Below are 17,166 nucleotides of genomic sequence, written 5' to 3' on the forward strand. Positions count from 1 at the left end.
ATACATGTTGATCAAGCAAGTCTCAAGTCCTAAAAAATGTGAGTCAAGTCCTGTGACTCGAGTCCCCCATGTCTGGTTGCTAGAGTAATTGGCTTTTCACCAAGTCAAGTTCAGCACGACTGATACACTTCGCTGTGTATCTGGAAAGCTGTAGACCGAAGAGCAATGTTCCATTCGAAGTGCCCTCCGGACGATGACTCCGAAGAGGATACGAAGTAGGACCCAGGCCACAACCGACCAGGCTCAAACGAGCAGCCTCCTTGTTGGACCTGGTCTGGCCAGAGACAGCCCCGTCAGCTCCCTCTCAGATAGATGACACTTTCCTGGAGAAGAAACAAACTGAGGCATTTGCCAAAGCCCCCTTTATCCCCGAGGTGCACCAAGAACTGAGATCAATTGAAAGCCCCGTCACCGCTCCTGTGCCCGTCCAGGGCATATCGACATACACCAACGTGAATGGCATCGCAGACCTCGGCTACGTGGCCATGCCGCCACTAGAGCATTCTATGGCATCACACTTGTGCCCCTTCGCGCCGCCTCGCTCGCTCGCCTCAAAGACACACTGGGGGTCCTACGCCGAGTAACCTAGCCCTCCGTGCAATGAAGGCTGCAGCCCAAGCCATGGGTAGGATGATGTCAAAGCTCACAGCAGGCAGAGGATGGGTGAGACAATAATTCAGACTGGACATGCAAAGACCACGCCAGGCACGTGCCCAGCAGCGTACCCAACGTCCCTGACGCCATGACCGTCGTCAAGGGAAAGGGGCCTCAGCCCGCCCTACCGTCTTCCCTCTGTGCAAAAAAGCCACGGGGAATGACTGAATATGCCCACTGTCAACCCACAATGCGGTCTTCCCTCTGCGCGAAAAAGTCACGGGGAATGACAGAACGTACCCACTCTCAGCCCGCACTGCCGTCTTCCCTCTGCACAAACAAGCCACGGGGAATGACCAAACATGCCCACTATCATCCCGCAATGCTGTCTTCTGTCTGTGCAAAAAAAGTCAAGGGGAGCGACCGAACAGGTCCACTACCCTCACTCATGAAGACACAAGCTCCCTGTTGCCCTGCCAAGGTGGGCACAGCACGGTCCTCAGTCTCAAGCACACAAGTCCCCCAGACAACAGTTGCACACAATCACTCCCTACCATTGTACGAAGTGTGAAGTAGCCACAAAAATCAATACACAGATCAGAGATTCCCCTGTCAACAATAAACAGGTCTCCCTTTCAAAAACACATAGATCATTGACGCGTGATAGCCAAAGACTCGCCCTGGGTCCTAAATATGGTAGAAAAAGGGTACTCTCTGCAGTTTGCAGAGGCATAATCGACTCAGCTTTAGGCTTGTCCGAGCGCATATCCTCAGTCAGGAGATATTGAGGTTTCTAAAAAAGAATGCAATCAGAGAAGTGCTCGCAAGCGAGGCTCAGTGTGGCCACTTCAATCGATATTTTCTTATTCCCAAGAGAGACGGGGGCCTCAGAACGATATTAGATCTGAGACAGCTGAATCGAGCACTGTGCACTTACAAGTTCTGTATGCTCTTGATAAAAAGAATCCTACAGGAGGTACCGGAGGGAGATTGGTTCATGAAATTAGATTTGACCGACGCTTACTTCCACCTGTCATTCACAGACACTGGCGCTTCCTGCGATTTGCCTTCAAAGGGAAGTCGTATGAGTTTCTCGTACTACCATTTGGGCTTTCCCTCGCTCCTCGCTGTTTCATGAAATGCATAGAAGTGACTTAGGCCCCCTGCGAAAAGTCGGGGAAAAGATATTAAATTACTTAGACGATTGGATGTCCCCGGCAAGCACCAGGGAACAATCAATTCAACATGTGTCTCTTATGGTCACTCACCTCAAAAATCTGGGGTGGAGGATAAATTTAGAGAAGAGTACCCTTACCCCGAAACAGAATGCATCATTCAATAGACTCGAATGCAATGACAGCCTGCCTCTCGAGCCCACGCATAATCTCCCTCAAGCGGTGCCTCGGGGAGGTCACAAGGGGGTGCCGCCTGCCTGCACAATATTTCCAGAGGCTCCTAGGTCTGCTTACAGTGGCCTCGTCTGTAACACTCTCATCTCAACATCTCAAATCTCATACAGGCATTGGAGCCGTGGCGGGACGAGAGGGTTTATCTCAGGGATGTACGCGTGGTTCGAGTTTCTGCACGCATTGTAATTACCACAGACACATCAAAGACGGGCTGGGGAGTCGTATGTCAAGGGTTTACCGTAAAAGCCAGATGGTCAGACCCCCAAAGTGCCCAGCACATAAACGTCCTAGAGCTTCTGGCGGTCAAACTAGCCCTGAGTTACTTCCAGCAGATCATTGCAGTCACACGTTTTTATCGGTTTGGACAACACGACGATACAGTACCCTCCAGAATTATAGACGGGTTTCCCGTTTACCAACAAAACTAGATGCGCGCGCACTGCGCAGCCGTGGGGCAGAAGACGCTTGGTGGCCGTCCATAACATTATAAACTTAACCTAATAGTCGGCTGCTGTAAGCTACAATTGGATTTTTTTTGTATACCCCTGTTGTCTCAATGATAATAACATCTCATTTCAGACTATTTCAGAGTTTGCCGTTCATTTGCATTATTAATATAACATCGTATTTTGTAATTTTTGGCTAAGACATGCATTCCGTTAGGGATATTGAACATATTGAACATTTTCTAACCATCGTGATTTCAAATTGGTCCAGTTTTCAGCACAAAAACTAATTTTATTCTTTTCATGGAGAGCACTGCTCTATGCATGTTTTTGTGACGTTGCATAGAAATCCATGTATAGGCACCTTGAGTAAAGTTGACTAAAACAGGTATAAAAAATTATCTTTTGATGATTCATTGTACTCTCACAATAAAAACAATGAGGAAGAATCCACCCTTGAAGGGAACAAAAAATTATTTTTAGAAAAAGGAAAATCTCATAAAGAAATACATATTTTTTATGAAAACACGTTGCTCACAATTATTTGCACCCCTAGAAAAATCTTACATAAAAAACCTAACAGAAGCATTTTCCTATCTAATTTCAACTTATTTAAGTTAATCAGAGTGTCTGTGAACTTTCAGAAATAGTTCATGATTTTCTTTTTCACTAAGGTATGAAATTAAAGTGACACAGTGTAAGGGTCCTGTCGTGTTTTGTTTTCCCTGTAGTGTTTTCCTTCATGTCTGCTCCTCTTGTTTACTTCCTGTGTCCTGGGGCCTGTACTACGAAGGGAGCTTAACCTACCCAGATGTAACCCAGGGTTACTTTGTTAAACCAGGGTTGACAAAATCTTAAGTGGTGTTAATCGGTACTACGACGTTGATTTGTTCAGCCGGGGTTAACCTGTGCGCGTTCACATAAAAGGGGCGGGTTGCAGCAAGTCACCACTTTCAATGATGACGCCGATCACCTTATTTTACGGATGAGGAATGCACAATTACTATGACAAGTTATGAGGAATTAAAACCCACTCTACGACAAAAATCAAATACGTCGGCAGTGAGCAAAGCAAGGAGTTCATAGAAAGGCCTACAGATGCAACCCAATTCAGAAGTGGGCATATAGATTACAGTAATAAGGATAATTGAATGTTTAAGTAGCCCCCATTGACTGATTTAGTGTATGCCTAATCCTGTGAACATTTCAGATGCAACACCATTGCCAAACGCACATGGCAGCAGGTGAAAATGAAACACAAAAACATTATTCAGAATAGTAGGTTTATATAGTTATAGCTTGCATTAATATTTCTTAATTATGAAAACATGTAGGCCTAGCTTATAGCCTTCACTTGGCCTCTGTTTTACAGCTAACAAGAAACAGGTGTCTTTGAACACTACTGTAGGAGGAAAGGCACAAGCGCAGCGAAGCGGCGGTCATATAGGTTTAGTCAGATTTTTTATTTTTTTTTATTTTTCGCATGCCCAAATTTCCGTCAATGATTCCCGGGACACTGAAAGACCGGGGTACACGAAACTTGGTGGGCATGTAACCCCACATGGATAGCATGGAACCATCGTTTTTCGTTTTGATCTGTAGCCCCCGCTGGACTGGACCCCGAAAAGGAGGGTAGGGCAGACACAGTTTTCTGTGAATATCTCAAAAACGTGGGGTTTAGGAGGACCATTTTTTTTTTATGTTGATCTCAAGGGGCCATGTCAACCCATTCCATAACCACTCATTTCATGTATAAGCGCCACCTAGTTAAACACAAAAAGTAAAAATGAGGTGTTGTAATCGAAGGTATCTGTGACCTAACATAGTCAAAACTCAAATTGGAAATGTAGGATCATTATGACACCCTCTGTATGCACGCCAAGTTTCGTGGAATTCGCTCACGGGGCCACACAATAAATTAATTTATGTTACTATACACCAACTGGCCTGTAGGTGGCGGGAGACAGTTTTCTGTGAATATCTCGAGAACCGTGGGGCCTAGGAGGTCCACCTTTTTTATGTATGTTGGTGTTAAGGGGGCATGTCAACCCATCCCATTACCACTTATTTCATGTATAGCGCCACCTAGTTAAAAATTAAAAAGCAAAAAATTAGGTGTTTTTATCACAATATCTCTGGCTGACAAGATCAAAACTGCACGAAATTAAAAGTGTAGGATCATTATGACACCCTCCGAATGCATGCCAAGTTTTGTGTGCTTTCGTTCATGGGGGGCCTTATAATAAAATAATTTATGTGTACATTTAGTGACGTACACCAACAAGGATTCCCGGGACACTGAAAGACCGGGGTACACAAAACTTGGTGGGCATGTACCCCCACATGGATAGCATGGAACCGTCATTTTTCGTTTTGATCTGTAGCTCCCCCGCTGGACTGGACCCCCCGAAAGGAGGGTAGGGCAGACACAGTTCTCTGTAAATATCTTGAGAACCGTAGGGCCTAGGATGACCATTTTTTTCCGTATGATTGCCTCCAGGGGTCATGTTAACCCATTTCATGTGCACACATGTGCACAAACAGATACACACACACACACACATACATTCACAGTAATCATACGTATGACACATACTCACACAGTAGACATATGTACGCTTGCATGCACAGGCACATACGCAGGCACACACACAAGCATGCACACACACACACACACACACGTACACACACACACACACATAACATAAACATAACACAAACAATCAAGAATTTCTCAGAATTATGAACGGGCAAGATGGAGGTGGGGTTGTATAAAATGAATTTTACATGTGAAATCTAATCATGTTTTGGTACTTGTTGTCTAGCAGATACCAGTGAGAATTGAGTGTGGATAATGCAATGTAGTGAGACAGTTAGAATCATATAGGCCTTTCAGCGTGATTTCTTTTTGTGGAAAAAATGTGCTGGACTGGGCGGCGGTCATATTTTGCTCAGATGTTCAGCATACTGTAGGCCTATATCCGATTTATTTTTGGACATACAGTATTCTTCCATCACCGATTGAATAAATGAATGTCCACGTACGGGCATTGCTATGAGACGTCTTCCTAGATCATCTGACAAAGATAACGAATTCCCTCGGCTGACAATCTATATCTTCATAGAGAATATCGTCCGGGTAGGCTATATATATTTTCTGGCGGTCTCTAAAACCCCCCGCCCTGCGAAGAGAGTCCCTCACGATTTGCGCTCCAATGTCGTATGGATCATCCAGGTACGCCGACATGTCTCGGGAGAAATTGTTAGTGGAGGGGTGGTACTTATAAAGGGTGTGGTTAACGGAAACCTCGGGTTAACCAAGAACATAACCTGGTCGGAGCAGGTTTGAGATGCAGCGTAAATTGCCATGGCAGCATACCTCGGTTAAAACCTATCCACCTTTCGTAGTACGGGTTAATCGGGAAGTTACGCTACACGTGATCAAGTTACTCTCGAAGTTACCCAGATAAGCCAGAAACCCCGCTTCGTAGTACAGGCCCCTGTTCCATGTGTTTCTTTGTTTGTTTTGCCATGTGTTTCTGTTCCCTGTGCCCGTGTCTCCGCCCCTCACCTGATCCGCGTTAGTCTGTTAATTATGGTTTCCACCTGTCTTGTTTTACCTTGTTCATTGTCCACCTGTGCCCTGTTACCCCTGTGTATTTAAACCCTCTGTCTCCCCTCAGTCTTCGTCGGTTATTAGTCAATGTGTGTTGTGTTACACAAGGTTTGTTTAGTTGGGAATAAAGATTCTTGTAACTCTTAAGATTGCCTTGCCGTACTTTGCCCTGCGTTTGGGTCAAGCCCTTGCAACCGTGACAGAATAACCGACCAACAAACATAGAATATGGCAAGTTTTTTTATTTTAATTCTGACTTGCCACTGCACCTAATGCCCTGGGAGCTGTTCTGGGAGGATGAAGAGGAGGGGGAAACCACTGAGGACGACTGGTCCTCTGAGGAGGATGGACCAGGTCCCTCTCCAGTCCCAGCTCCCCAACGCCTTGGGCCTGCAGTTCTTCCGGTAGCTCCAGCTCCAGTCCCGGTTCTGGCTCCAGCTCCAGTCCCGATTCCAGCTCCAGTCCCAATTCCGGCTCCAGTCCCGATTCTGGCTCCAGCTCCAGTCCCTATTCCGGCTCCAGTTCCGATTCCGGCTCCAGCTCGCTCTCCAGCCCCAAGTGAGGCTCCTGTGCCGGCTTCTGATCCTGCTTTGACTCCGGCCCCAGTCAGACTCCTACACCGGCTGAAGCTCCAGTCCCGACTCCGGCTCCAGTCGCGAGTTCGACTCCGGCTCCAGTTCGACTCCGGCTCCGACTCCGGTGTCCGGTGATTCTGGGATTACCTTGCCTGGCTGTGCTTTGCCCTGCGTTTGGTTCAAGCTCTCCCCGTGGAACCGTGACGCACAGAGGCTAAATCCTCTAGTCATTTTTCAACATCGGAAAGACAAGAGAATACACTAAATTAGAATAAAAAAGAAAGTGTGTTGACATTTGTAAGTCAGAGAATGTCTAAACAAACGAGGTACTTTGTTGAAATTGCCTATATTTACAGTTAAAACAATTAAATGGTTCTAATCCACTGGAAATGTGACAAACAATCTTCAAAAGTGACCTCATTGCTAATAGCTTATTTAGAGGGTATGCTAGGTAACAGCCTGTCCAGTCATTAAATTACCATTGTAAACGGCAGGAGTTACTAAAACGTACAGTGACTGTCTGGAAGTGTGGTCTATTGTCAGTTAAAAATCAATTGTTTAACTCAAGGGGAGGTGGAAAATGGTGGAATATCCCTTTAATGATCTGAAACGCAAGTATCAAACTCAAAGCGCAAGTAGCTTTGTGGGCGGATCTTGGGCGTTGTTGCTATTTTACCGGCGGGATAAATGACTCGCGGCCGACGCAAATCTAAAATGGGGTGGTCTTAAGTAGCGACATTACTCATGGGTGTGGTTTGGGCGTAACATGCAATAAACCAATCAGAGCGTCATCATCATTGCTATTAGGATGGCGGATTTGCCAGGCGCAGCCAGGAGCGGTTCACATCGCTATAAGGACTGTTGGGAACAGTTTGCTATTGATTTTTCTTCTTGACAAAATGTAAAAATGCAAAGTACTAAAAATATCACAAAGACATACTTTCCGATGTTTTGGGATTATGAATGCATGGTGATATTTTTGCAATGTAATCTAACATTACCTCACTATAGACGATGCAGCTCTTCTGTCAGATAAGCTCTCCTCTCCCTTGCTGCTGCTGGGGCATTTGGGTTAAATGGCATCGGCATGCAGTTCAACATCACGTCTCCTTAAGTCCTATAATATTCCCTAATTTATGTCATCAACACATCCATGATTCGTGGAAATGTGTACGCTAGATTTATGCATATTTTTCACATCTTAATGGACACCACAATGATTTCCCTCGTGTGGGCAAGCAAGCACGCCTGTAGTGTACTACGGCCGTACCTTACCATCAGGCAACTTGACAGAGAAACAATTTCCTCTGTGTGTATTCACACATTTGACCTAACTTTGTAACTCTGCACAGTATCTCATGAAACTGCATGACGGTAGGCTTTTTACAATATTTTCTGTAAATTAGAGTAAGATGTTATCATCAACTTAATGCACGCACAACTTTTGTTTGAGCAGGAGAGAGAATAACAATGAATGGATGCAGCAACTACAGAAATTGTAGCCAAGGCTACTTGCTGCTTTCTTTTACTATCTATGGTTGCTGGTTATCAGCACATAATAAGCTGATTTAAGCTAATTCACTAACTCAAGACATGGATATATATAATGGATATAAAACGTTTTTTGAAAATAACGAAAGGATGGATGGAACAAAGCAAAGCTTTGAGTTATTTCAGATGGGCAACAGCAAGGTAGGCATAATTGTGGTGCTTGTCAAAACCTTAGCGCAGCTGGAACAATGCTTAGACTGATGTTAAAGCGCACACAATGCCATACACAACGGAAAATTGGAACAAAACTAAAGGTAACTTTAGCCTTTATTGGGCTGAATAAAGTTGTCCAAATGAATAGGTCGTAATTAGGCGTTGTTGTAAAGCTATTGCATGTAGATGTTGTACTATATAGGCTACTTTTTAGGTGACCAATGGACGAACAAAACCGGGTAACAGACAAATATTATCAAGGCTTTGTATGTTTCTGTGTGTGCATGAATAGGGGGTGTCTGTAGATCGGTGTGCATAGCATTCATTCCTGCAGGCACACCTGTGGCCATGCATGCGCCCTTAAAATAGCATCTGAATTTGCGCCACTGACCTTTAGACCAGGATGTTCCTAGTCTGTGGCGGTATTGTTTTCTGAAACGGCAAAATATTAACAGGGAACGTTTGCACCGGAACACGCCTCCTCTTTTCACTGAATTGCCCCTGTGGTCGCAATTGCATTCCCTAATTTACCGACGTGTGCCTGTGGAGGGAAAATTCCAATATGCGCTGAATGCAAAATAGGAAAGACAAAAGCGCCAGTATATAAAGTCAATTGCACTTGAGTGCACAATAGGGCCCTTTGTCTATTAAGACGGCGTTGTTACTAGCCTTGGTCTCGGCCAAGCGGGTGGGTGAGTTGCATACTATGTTGGTGCATCCGTCATGCATTAGCTTTGCGGAAAACTATGCAATAGTCACTTTTCTCCCTAAACCAGGCTTCGTGCCCAAAGTCCTCTTATCTTCTACTTGTAGGCAGAGACTAGAGCTGACGTCGTTCTCTCCCCCGCTGTTTGATTTGGAAGAAGCAGAGAGATTATACTGTTTATGCCTGGTGAGAGCACTAAGGGTATATGTGTCGCGCACACAAGACTGGCACACCTCTGAGGGAGACGGAAGGGTAGTGCGCTACTCAAGGAACGCTTGTCCCACTGGATCGTGGACATGGTTGGCTTATGAGAGTGCGGGGGGGGGGTCTCACTCAACTCAGGGCATGGCTTTCTGTATGTCATTCTTTTGGTTCTTTGTTTAATACTACAGAAACTGCGGGAACAGGACGTTTATTGTAAGCAGACAGAATGTTGTCACCTTACAATAGCAAATGGTGTACCTAACTAATTGTTCCCCCACAAGAGACATCTTAATTGAATAAGGCCACATCACACTTATCACCCGGTTGCAATGGTCATGCCTTTATACTGTAGCATGCAAAGGAAACAAGTGGTTCCATTTACAAAGAAGCCGACTTGTTCAGTTTGTTGTACAACTTTCTTTGGCCCTAACAGTGATAGCGGTGGACATCTTGTTAGCTTGTTTACAGTCGATTCCATTGTTGCGAAATCTGCTTCCAGGCTCAACAGTCGTCCTACTATGGCTGTTATAGTTACCATTCATAAACATTGATATGGAATGGTGATTGAACTTTTCTTACCAGATCTACTTCATATCATAGGTGTCCCGTTATTCAGAATTACTAGCCATCAGAAAAGAGTATTTCTTCTCTCTTGATGATAATGCTACTTAAGTTACCATATTTAGTAGTTTCTAAATCAAAATAGAATACAGAAGGATGTTTTCACCATTGACAAACAATCAATGTGATTGTCTGATGATATCAGAAGCATATCATAGCACTTTGCATGTTGATAGTGTGTGCCGAGATTTAAGCTCCTCCGCAGCTGTTACTTTGTTGTATGGAATACATTCTTACAGCCATTGTTGTATTATATTTGTGTTTTAGGAATATTTCAGCCACGGCTGAAGTATTGATAATGAACCGCTGAAGTACTAAGTAAGGGATAATGAACGACACGGTGGTCTGTTCACAGAAGTTAATGCACGGTCGAGGTTGTAAAACGGCCCCGACGCGAAGCGGAGGGCTGTTTAAACCTCGTAAGTGCATTAACTTCTGTGAACAGACCACCGTGGAGTCCATTATCCCGCTTATTCCACTGTTGCCACTTGCGTTGTGTTCACTTCCTGTTACAATTTAAACTTTTTAATCGCTACAACTTGTCTTGTTTGTAGAACTACTTTCTTCCAACACATATCAACTAATTTCTTAACTTGCAGGACAAACTGCTGTTACTAGTTCTAAATGGATGGTTGCTACGGCCAAAGGCCAGTCGTTAGTTCTATCTCTCCCGTGGTCAAGCGGGCATATCCCAAGATTCTGATGAACTTTAGCTTGGAAACATCGCTATTTTACTTAGCCTGCTGTCATCCATCTAGCTAAAAGCCACCTCCGTCATATGCTACAATGTTGCCATGTTCTGAACGTCTGCATTTTACAGCTCGGATGCAACGTGACAGTTCATTTAAACTTCACAACGAGTTTCGCTAATTAATATACAAGTGTGATACGGCCCACAAAATGGATCTTCTTCATAGGTGTGCAGATAACATACGGTTAATGGTCGTTCTAAATTACGTAGGACAATGGGAAATTCAACCAAGCAGTGGAATAAAGTGAAGATAATCACTAACACTAACTCTGTTTATTGCTAAACCGTTCAACAGTAACCTTATCAACATCAATGAAATCTGACACCTTTGTGCGGTAACAGCAGGTAGATGTTTGACATTAGTGCCTCGAGCATTCAAACCAGAGAAGAATATTCCTCTGATCCCACTAGCGAAGCAAAGCTCAAGATCGCCGGACTGAAGTCCCCCCACAAGCCTATTAAATCTATTAAAATATTTATTTCAAGTGTCTTTATGGCTAAAAACATAGGCCTACTGCTCAAACTTGGTGTATCATTTCCAGCTAACAGACCTTTTGGTCTGTAAAACAAATAATGCTATCACATTATGCCATGTGCCAAATGCATATGCCAGTCTTATGCCAATCAAAACTACTCTGATTAACATTGTTAACATCCCCAACAAGAGTTTACACTTATCATCTAAAAATAGACCCTAGGTTATTGTTTGACCTCATTTTTCCTTTAATAAGCAACTAGTTGGTCTTGATCTAAGGTTGCTGGTAAATAGTATGGATCAAAATGAAGAGTTTATAGGCTGCAAATTCACTGTCTAAATATATTACTTATATATAAATATATGAGAATAGCAACATGTTAAGATATTGAATGTAATCTTTAATAACATTGTACTTTAGCATTTATTATTATCTGCTTCTCCTTCCCCGATCGTTCTTGACTACTGATATCCTACCACTGTCCATATGTGATTTGATTGGCAGATTGTGTGAACAAATAGTGAGGGGGTGCGATACATTTTCATCCAGTCGCACGTCTTCTCTTGTTAAGTTCCGCATCAGGCCTTCACAAGGAATCACTGCGTTTTCGGTACCTAAGCAACCATTAGAAATCATATGTTTGGATTCAGCTTGATTGATGGCTACATCTGACTGATTAGCCAATCAAATCGACCTGTTATGGCGAGGTAGGCAGGTCTGACTGCAGTTGGGCCTGCAATGTTCGAAAAGAATACCCGGAACCGTTCATCACGAATTTTGACGCTGTCTGTTTTACGTGATGAACTTCGTGAGCAACTTCTGTCAGTCAGACAGACAGACATTCACTGGAAGTAAATGTCACACTGACATGACTATGGTTATAGTTATGAACAGTAAATTGACCGTTTTTGTTTAAAAAAATATATATTGATAAGCCTTCATTAAGCAAAATAATATAGGCTAATGTACGTTACGGTGTCAGCTGGACTACATGTTAGCAAGATGCACATAACGTCAGCTAGCTCTGCACGTAGCTGGTAACCTATGCAGGAATTGGTAAGTTTTGTTTCATGTTTATTTGATAACATAGACTTGTAGTACAGTAGTACTATAGATGCTTGTTATCTGACCCTTTTCTATATATAAAAAAAACTTTTTGTGCTGCTTGCAGACTGCAGTGTCTGCTTGGTTACTCTACTGTATGCTAGCTTGAAGTTGTGTTTGAGTTGGTGGCTTTGGTAAAGATGTCTGGATCGGCGTCTATGTGAAAACTGTCATTTGTCTTTGGTTCCCTGCCCTGCTAGTTTAGTCTGACCTTTTATCTCTCGTTTTGTGGAAATTATTGGTGAAAGACCATCAGACCAGGCTATCAGACATTCTAAAATAGCCAACAAGCAGTAGCAGCATTAGGCAATACATCTGGTGACTTTTATGTTTAATAGCATGGTGGTGTGCTGACACTTTTTTTTTAATAATTTTCTGTTGAGACATTTTCTGTGTAGGCCTACCGCGAAATAGCCTACGTTTGGCAAACACTGTAGGATAGCCTACTGTAGTTCCACATGCGTAATCAGAGCAGCGCAGCACCTAGAACAGTTGCACTGTAATGTTAACATTAAAGCTACAGCTAAATAGGAGAGCCACAGTCTGAAGCAAGTTTGCTGATGTCAGATTAAACTACTAAATGGTTTGGACACATTGTAGACCGGTGGCAGTGCTATATGTGCGTGCGAGTCATGAACATAAATTAGGCAGCCGATAGCCTAAATATTTCAAAGTAGTCTGCACAAACCCATACTTGAGTACACTTGGTGTTCACTTTCAATATGATATGGACTAAATTGCACGTCTTTACTGGACAGCAGCAGGCAGCAGTTTATAATGTACTTGTGAATATGGGTGGTAAATAAATAGCCTAGCAGCCTACTTTGCTGCTGAGGATGATCTGTTAACCAATAAGCAATCGGAGCATTAATTGTTTGTGTAACAAAGATTCTATTGCTACACAAACTCACGTAAGAGAGAGAAAATGCTGGGAAATTGCACACATTTTAACGCTGAAATGTAAAAAACAAAATCTCCCCCGTAACGCCCCCCTATTATTATTTTTGTCAAAAAATAGTCATCATTGAAGGCCTGATATTAAGTAAGGGATAATGTTTAGAACACCGGTCATTATTGGGAAAATAAGTCCCAACAGGGCGAACCGGACGCGCAGCGGAGGGGTCTTGTTCCGCCCTGAAGGGACTTATTTCCCCAATAATGACTGGCATTCTATACATTATCCCGCTTATTACATGGCTACTTGCCAAAACAAAATAATAAACTCCCCACAATATAACTTGAGCCTACATAGCCTAGCCTATTTGTTACCGTTCATCATGGCATTTGCTGAGAAACAAATATTGTAGTTCGCAACAGCACACGCTGAACTTGAATCAAACATTCTTTAGAACACAGCTGATCAACCGTCTGCTTTCACATTTGAATGAAGTTCCAGTCCTTGAGTAGTGATATGAAAGAAACACAAACTCCGTTACCATTGACAGCGGTCATTGTTTTTTTCAGAGGTCCTTTCCTCGAAAATAATGACCGCTAGAACTTTAGGAAATCCCATTCGAGTCAATGGAGCGTTGTACTTGCATTGTGAAGAGCCGTGTAATAAATATCAATAACCTTTAACCTTAACCATAGTTGCACACTTGCTCAAAGAACAAACTCCGTCAACAGTCTAGTTGCTCCAACAGGCAATATGTAAGGGATAATGTATAGAACGCCGGTCATTATGGGGAAAATAAGTCCCGACAGGGCGAACCGGACCCCGACGCACCAGCGGAGGGGTCTTGTTTCGCCCTGAAGGGACTTATTTTCCCATGATGACCGGCGTTCTATACATTATCCCACTTATTATACAGCTACTTGCCAAAACGAAAAAAATAAACTCCACACTCCAAACTTTACACTTATTTGTTACTGTTTCGTCGTGGCTTTTGCTGAGAAACATAGTTCACAACGCACGCTGAACTTGAATCAAACATTCTTTAGAACACAGCTGATCAACCGTTTGCTTTAACTTTTGAATGAAGTTCCAAGCACAAACTCCGTTGCCATTGACAGCGGTCATTCTTGTTTTCAGAGGTCCTTTCCCAAGAAATAATGACCGCTAGAACTTTCGGAAATCCCATTCAAGTCAATGGAGCATTCTACTTGCATTGTGAAGAGCCGTATAATAAGGTGTAAATAATCTTATCTTTAGCAGAGAATGTAACCATTATTGATTATTCCATACTGCCATCACCAACACCAGCAGATTACATAATTGGTGGTGACCTTAACAGGCATTCTCTTTCTCCCCAGTTACCCAGAGAATGGCATAGTAGAGATGTCACCAGAGGATGTGCGTCCGCGGGCTCGGACCCTACTCCGTTTTGACCAGCTCACGGTTGGACAGGTGGTCATGGTGAATTACAACATTGAAATCCCGGAAGAGCGGGGCTTTTGGTATGATGGAGAGATAACAGCCCTCACCGAAAGATCGAGGACAAATAAAGAGGTCAGAGTGAAGATTCTTCTCGGGTGAGTGAAGCAGTGGCTTGAGGAAAATTGAGCACTTGATAATAATAATAATAATAATAATAAAGCTTTATTTGTATAGCACCTTTCATACACAGAATGCAGCTCAAAGTGCTTTACATTTGAAGCATGTAACACAATAATAGTCAGTCAGTCATTATCAATCACTTTTCTTTGCTGTTTATGTTTTACTCATTAACATATCAAAAATATAGAAAATGGCGTCATAAGACTGGCAGCCTTAACCCTCTTACCCCACAAGCCGCCATATGGCAACTGTGGCAAGGAAAAACTCCCATATTCCAGGAAGAAACCTTGAGCAGAACCTGACTTAATAGGGGGCCCATCTGCTTCTGGCAGGCTGCCCCTCAATAGTAGCAGATGTAGAATAATCTGAAAATGTAGTCTACAGGATAAGATGAGTTAACTAAAAGCTTTCCTGTACAGGTATGTTTTCAGATCTTTTTAAAATATTTACTGAACTTCGCCTGCTTGATGTACAGAGGCAGGGTGTTCCATAGTTTGGGGGCATAATGGATAAACGCAGCTTCTCCACTTTGTTTGTGGAGCACTTTGGGTACGATTAAAAGATTAGAATTAGATGATCTAAGTTTCCTTTGTGGTTGATAAGATATTAAAAGCTCAGAGATATATGAAGGTGCTATGCCATTCAGAGCTTTGTAAGTAATTAACATAACCTTAAAATCAATTCTATAGGAAATAGGGAGCCAGTGCAGTTCAGCCAACACAGGGGTGATGTGTTCTCTCTTCTTAGTCTTAGTTAAAAGTCTAGCATGAGTTCTGTATGAGTGCCAATTTCTTTAGATGTTTTTTGGGAAGACCAGTGAAAAGTGCATTGCAGTAGTCTAACCTGCTAGTGATAAAGGCGTGAATTAGTTTTTCTGCATCTTGTTGAGTTAAAAAGGGCCGCACTTTGGCAATGTTTCTCAAGTGGAAATAGGCTGTCTGAGTAACTTTACTGATATGGGGCTTAAAACTTAACTCTGTATCTAAGATGACACCGAGGCTGTGATGATATGATGTTCTATAAAGACACCATTTATTATTCATATTTTGTAACTGAGCCTCTGGCTTTAGTTTGTTTAGTTTTGTCTCTTCACTTTTACTATTTATTTGTACAAATGAAGTATTGCTTTTTAAAAGGCTGTCTGTAAACATGTTCTATTTCAGGGGCCCGGGTGATATTATTGGAGACTGCAGGGTTGTCTTCCTTGATGAGATCTATGAGATTGAGAGGACAGGAGCTCCCGCGCTCTCTCCATTGGATGGAAAGTTCAAACGTAGGCCAATGTAATATTTTTCTCAGGATTAGGGTGCTGGATAAAAAAAAGATGGTGTACTGTTTTAACCTATTAAATGTAGAAGCCACTCTCAGCTAATACCCCATTTTATACAGCTATTGACAATTGATATTTTGCCATTTTTGTGTGTGTATGTCTCTCTCTCGTGTGTGTGTGTGTGTGTGTGTGTGTGTGTGTGTGTGTGTGTGTGTGTGTGTGTGTGTGTGTGCGCGCGCGCGCGCGCATGGTGGGGGTGTCTCACATCAGGTAAAAGCGGGCCTGAGTGTAAGCACTGTAAGGCGGATCCGGATGTGGAGTGTCGCTTCTGTTCATGTTGTGTATGTGGGGGCAAGCAGGATGCTCACATGCAGTTGCTGTGTGATGAGTGCAATATGGCCTTCCATATCTACTGCCTCAACCCACCACTCTCCACCATCCCTGAAGATGAAGACTGGTTAGTGCACATGCACACATGCCATTGCCTCACTCTGCTAGTGAGCATATATTGTATAATTTTGCATAATTGTCATTAAAGACCCACTCCAACCATTGATCAACCCCAAAAAAACACAGGTACATATTCATATGTTTTGAATGAAACAGTATCCCTTCATGACCTTGAAACAGCTTGTATGCATCTGTACACTCTCTGCCTCATCTCCAAGCTAATTGATTCCGTCCCTGACACTACTCACAAATCTGCCTGCTTGCACCATAGGGCTCCAACATGAGTCTCTAAGCATACGTTGGAAAGACAAAGAGAGCAGTCAAACAACCAATTTCAAAGCATAAAACAGCCATCAGTACAGGAAGCATGGACTATCCCATTGCAAAACAGTACCATGAAGCCAACCATAGCTCTCTTGCCACTCTACATTTTGTTGGACAGAGAGAACAAACTACCAAAATTGCAGTCTCTGAGAGATGTATTGGATTTCTACACTTAACACAATGACACCTCCTGGACTTAATTATGATTTTTAGTTTCAAATATTTTCACAACATGAAAATGTATGACCTCAGTAGGAATCGTTAAAGTGTCATATTGTTATATTGTTACATAAATCTGCCAGTTCCGGCGCTGTCAGGTGTGGCAGCCTACTCAGCAGCTCCGTGTCTTAGTGTTTGTTTCTACGTCTTTGTTCAACTTTTTGTTTACTTTTTATTTCGCAACTTTTTGGATTACACAC

General features: G+C 43.0%; 1 protein-coding gene across 1 annotated transcript in view; it reads left to right on the forward strand.

Moving 5' to 3' along the window:
* The window catches only part of LOC125304162 (E3 ubiquitin-protein ligase UHRF2-like), a 149,349-nt gene that overhangs the window by 40,884 nt on the left and 91,299 nt on the right, over nucleotides 1–17,166 (forward strand). Inside the window, exons 4-6 of the mRNA XM_048258228.1 lie at nucleotides 14,460–14,678; nucleotides 15,867–15,976; nucleotides 16,244–16,430. Coding sequence (XP_048114185.1) covers nucleotides 14,460–14,678; nucleotides 15,867–15,976; nucleotides 16,244–16,430 — 516 coding nt within the window. The remainder of the gene's footprint in view (nucleotides 1–14,459; nucleotides 14,679–15,866; nucleotides 15,977–16,243; nucleotides 16,431–17,166) is intronic.

The sequence above is a fragment of the Alosa alosa genome, chromosome 12 (genome assembly GCF_017589495.1).
Source record: "Alosa alosa isolate M-15738 ecotype Scorff River chromosome 12, AALO_Geno_1.1, whole genome shotgun sequence".
NCBI lineage: Eukaryota > Metazoa > Chordata > Actinopteri > Clupeiformes > Clupeidae > Alosa > Alosa alosa.